The sequence below is a fragment of the Alligator sinensis genome, unplaced genomic scaffold, assembly GCF_000455745.1.
Source record: "Alligator sinensis unplaced genomic scaffold, ASM45574v1 scaffold147_1, whole genome shotgun sequence".
In the NCBI taxonomy this organism is placed as follows: Eukaryota; Metazoa; Chordata; order Crocodylia; family Alligatoridae; genus Alligator; species Alligator sinensis.
In genome coordinates, this window is record NW_005841847.1 from 3,298,720 (window position 1) to 3,303,573 (window position 4,854).

The following is a 4,854-nucleotide window of genomic DNA, read 5'->3' on the forward strand; positions in this document are numbered from 1 at the left end:
CTCTCCTATTTAATACTTAATTTGGGATGAAATAGTACTCAAAAGAAAAAGTCTAACATGCAGAAAGAGATGAACACTTTGGAAACTATTCTAAATATCACAACATTGAATTTTTACCTTGAGTATATGTACACATGTAATAAAATCAAAGATCAGAATTGTTAATTTTTTAACTTATCCATGAAAGTTACTATAACACAGCTAATAAACTTGAGAAAGTATCAGACAAAACAGAAACATATATTAAAATAACTAACCATTTTCAATAACTATTTTTAAAAGCCTGTATTGTCCATTTCTTGCTCTGGCAAAGGTTTCTTTAACATCTCCACTAGCTAAAAAGGAAAAAAAAAAAACAGTAAATAAATGAAGAGGATTTATTGTATTTAAAAAACAAAAAAAATATATTCATTCATGTGTCTGAATATCTACACAATCACCCCCCATGTAACTTAATCAGCTGTTATATACTTAATGTTCACATGTACTTAATCATTTGTAGGTTTCACAGCTAATACAGCAGAGATGAATTCTCGTATACATCTGAAAGCAGTAACTTCAGGATGTTTGCAGGCCCAGGTATACGTCTTCAATTTATAAATTGCCCACTAGTCAGATACAAAATGGATGTAAAAGACAGACGCAAACAGCATGCAGGTAGAAATTAGCAGTATCTGGTTGCCACGTTGCTAATGTTTCACAAGAGCACTGACCCTGAACATCATGGGTAAAGCTCCCTCCCTTCTTTTACATCTATCCAGGCATTTTCAATCCCTGACCTGCTGCAATAGAATGGGTTTATAATTAATTTTGTACTTTAACCTCTCATTTCCTTCGTAGCACTTGTAATTTGTTCCTGGTTCCAATATGCTTTTTAAAATTACTTTTTATAATCAATTAATGTATCAATTACTGATTTGGCCCATCCCATATATTTGCTGCATCTTTGTACACTGGGCCATCTGCTTTACCCGGAGGTTGGCCATCTCCTTTAATTTAGGAAGGTTTTCACAATCTAAAATACAGGGGAAGAAAGAAAACCTCACCAACACAGACTTAAGAGGGAGTTTTTAAGAGGCACAGATGGCAGTAAGGTTCTCAGTCCCATAAAATTACTGCAATCCAGTCTGCAACACCGGAAAAGCACATTAATTGGATTCTTATTGATTCATCAGAACCAAGATGATTAAAATACTGGTGCTTAAGTAGTCTCAGTTACATTTCAGATAAACCTCAGAGATGGGACTTTACCTCCATTTCCAATGCTATTGTTTTTTATATTCCTGTCCACACCATTCCTATTAAATACTTCAAGAAAGCAGTTGAATATGTTACCGTAATTAAAAAGGTAAACCAATTTGCATCTGGACTACAAGGAAAAGATGGCAAACTAACTTTTACAGGCATACTGAAGAACTGTGTTTGAATCCTAAAAGGATTATCTTAGCCTCAATGTCTCTTTTGAACTTTGTTGAGGGTTAGTCAATTTAACTGTAGCATAGACAGGGAATTATACAGGATTTACTGCAGAGCTGTACAAGTTGCTTTCTGAATAATCCCACAGTACACAGCACAGTGCCAGCAACATAAAAGTCCACCATCAAACCAGGAAACAAACAAAGGGCTGATAGAGTTACCTGCTGAAGCAGGTGCATTGGCAGATTCTACTAGTTTAACCCATAATCACATATTCAAACAAATTCTTTGTTTTTTTCAAGGATATGCCCCACCCCACTATATTTTCAGGCTAACAAGGGGGTTTATTTCAGAATTTCTCTGGGCTACCATTAATTAGACAGTGGTCACTGGAAAAATAATGCCAACCCAATATGTAAATAAGCTACTGCTCATGCTTTTCCAGAAAACCTAGGCCCCTTTATAGTACTTCATAAAGAACGGAAAGTCTTCAAAAGTTTATAATTTCCAACATGCTACAGATATGTGACCTGCATGAAGTAATTTAGAAAATTTTGCCTAAAGAAAATATCTACAGCATTCCATGCAATGGAAACAAGTAATACCAAAATCATAAGATATTTGTTAACATGATAAGATGTCCAATCTTTCATTTTAGCTTCTGGTTAGGTATCCAATACATTTGAAGCACAAATCCTCCCATTATTTGTTCTACTCTGCTTATAGAAAATAGTGTTGCTAACTCTTGTGACCCCTGCCCCCCATGAGCAACACTAGTTTGGCAGGGCTGGGATGGGACTGGAGCCACAACCAGGACCAGCCTGAGGATGGCACAAAAAATGACACCTCTTCTGAATTTCAGCCCTGCAGAGGAGAGGAACCATGACTATCCCCATTCCGTGCCCTCCTGCAGTAAGCAGCCACTGAGGGCTTAAGCAGCATACCAGCAGAACGCTGCTCCCATTTTTCCTCAAAAGCCAGCACTATTTCACAGGAAGGGAGGGAGAAAAAGAAAGAGCCCAGCTGCTCTGAATGGGAATGAAACATGGGGAGGAAGGATACCTAGACACCTGTCTCCTACATCCCAGAAAGATATCCCATTGCAACTGTTCCAGTGAAGAACCCCTAGGAGCATCAGGCAATAGAAGTGAGGCAGGGGTATAAGAAAATTGGCAGAACTAATCTCATAATTGTAAAGTCTGACTCATGATGTTGGAACCTTCGGCAATATTGAGAAACAGAAAAGATGTTTGGAGGGTAGGATGGTCATTGAGAGTGACATGGATAAACTGGACAAGTGGTCCAAAAATAATCAAATGAAATTCAGTAAGGAAAAAGAAGTCGTCCAGCATTCAGGACAGAATGATCACATGCACAAAGACAGACTGGGGAATAACTGGCTAATCCAGTGGGGGCCAACCTTTTTGATTGGCCTTTTTGATAATTACAGGTCTAGGAAACATGACTTACAATAAAAGGTTAGAAGAACTGGAATTACTTAGTTTGGAAAAAAGACAAGGAGGATTTGATAACAGTCTCCAAGTAGCTGGAGGGTGGTTATAAAGAGGATTGTGATACAGTATTCCCTGTGGCTGCCAGGGACAGGACAAGAAGTAACGCTATTAAATTGCAACAACGGAAATTTAGTTTGGACATTAGGAAGAACTTCTCACTACAACGGTAGTTAAGAATTAAAAAAAAAAAAAAAAGGCCGACTAGGTTATGAAATCTCCATCCTTAAAGGTTTTAAAGAGCAGGTTAGGTAAGCTTCTCTGGAATGGTTTAGACTGGGATGATCCTGCCTTGGGGTTGGACTAGATGAGCTTTTGAAGTCCCCTTCCAGCCCTACTTCTTCTCTATAGGTATAAAAAGACACAGAATCATAGAAAGTTAGGGTTGGAAGGGACCTCAGGAGGTCATGTAGTCCAACCCCCTGCTCAAAGCAGGACCATCCCCAAGTAGATCATCCCAGCCAAAGCTTGTCTAGCTGGGTGTTGAAAACCTCCAAGGATGGAGCTTCCACCACCTTTCTGGATAACCTGCTCCAGTGTTTTACTCCCCTCCTAATGAGAAAGTTCTTCCTAATCTCTAACCTCAACTTCCCTTGTTGCAATTTGAGATTGTTGCTCCTTGTTCCATCATCTGCCACCACTGAGAACAGTCTAGCTCCATTCTCTTTTGAACCCCCATCAGGTAGTTGAAAGCTTATATTAAATTCCTTCTTAGTCTTCTCTTCTCTGAAATAAATAAACCCACTTCCCTCAACCTCTCCTCAGAAGTCACATGCCCCAGCCCCCTCACCATTTTCATTGCTGACATCTTCAAATGAAGCAGATTAGCTATCGCTGGAATGTATCCTGCCATGTCGCCTCTTGTTCTGTATTGGGCAGAAGCCCAATCCTATGGGACAATGGGCAATGTGGTCCCCGAAATGGCCCTTGAACTCTCCAGGGTGCATCTCTGCAAGTGGGGAAAGCCTAGGTTCCCCACTTATACAGGCATGTCCTGGAGACTGCCCAGGGCACATCTCTGCTAGCAGAAAACCTCAGCTTTTCCCTGGGGGTCTCTGTAAGGGGGAACCTAGGCAGGTACTCCTGGGGCTTAGAGAGGCCCAATCCTGCATGGGGATTCTGGGGGCATGGAGATCAGGCCCCTCGAGCACCTGCTTGGGATGGCTGGAGAGCATGGGCAGTTCTGGATGCCTGTACTCTCCTGCTATAAAGCTAACAGACGTCTGCCACAACAAAGCTGCAGAAACCATTATCACCTTTGTCATGCCCACAGATTTTGGGCTTTGCAGGGCAGCAAGGGGCTTGGCTGTCTGTTTGCTGGGCTGTTGTATAACCATGCTGGTTTTTTTATGGAGGCGTGTGTTTCCATACTACAGCTCTACGTTTGCTTTTTCACTTGCGCCTCACTGACCCCAAATCACGGGGCTGGGGAAGGACGATTTCTCCGTTACTCTGCTTCTTTCTCATCTCTTGCGACAGCAGATTTATGGGTTTCGGCACCAGGTTACCTCTCCCTCTAGGCCTGCTGTCTGAAACCCATCCCAGCTCCCTCCCTGCCATGTGACAGCCCTTGCCTCACTGCTCTGTCATACTGTTGTCCAGGATCAGCAGGGCAAAACTGACCCAGTTCTGGGCATCTTGCCCAGAGCCTGCCGAGCAGCTGCCGTGAAACTGAACACAGGTGAGCTGCACTCGCACAGCGACCCGCAGACAACCAGCAGAAGGTGTGTGTGTGTGAGAGAGTGTGTGTCTGTAAGTGTGAGAAAGAGAATGAGTATCCAGGAGATGCAGCGAGAGACAGATAGTGTCTGTGAGTGAGTGTGAGTGTGTGTGCCCAGCAGCAGCGAGTGAGGACGGGGAGCCGCCCCGCGCCGCTTACTGCTGGGGCGGCCCGAGCGTCGCGCGCCGCCGCCCTCGGCCGCCCCCG

The 4,854-nt window shown here is 42.7% G+C and overlaps 2 protein-coding genes across 3 annotated transcripts in view; one reads left to right on the forward strand and one right to left on the reverse strand.

The window, feature by feature from the left end:
* TWF1 (twinfilin actin binding protein 1) overlaps window positions 1-4,854 on the reverse strand; it is a 25,203-nt gene that overhangs the window by 18,781 nt on the left and 1,568 nt on the right. The window contains exons 2-3 of the mRNA XM_025208723.1: window positions 4,184-4,249; window positions 258-335 (exon numbers count right to left, since the gene is read on the reverse strand). Coding sequence (XP_025064508.1) covers window positions 258-335; window positions 4,184-4,249 — 144 coding nt within the window. The remainder of the gene's footprint in view (window positions 1-257; window positions 336-4,183; window positions 4,250-4,854) is intronic.
* TMEM117 (transmembrane protein 117) overlaps window positions 4,187-4,854 on the forward strand; it is a 432,755-nt gene continuing 432,087 nt past the window's right edge. Inside the window, exon 1 of one of the 2 annotated variants that reach the window (XM_025208464.1) lies at window positions 4,187-4,608. The gene's annotated coding sequence lies outside the window, so the exon portion shown is untranslated. The remainder of the gene's footprint in view (window positions 4,609-4,854) is intronic. The other variant, XM_006015946.3, reaches the window with a different exon arrangement.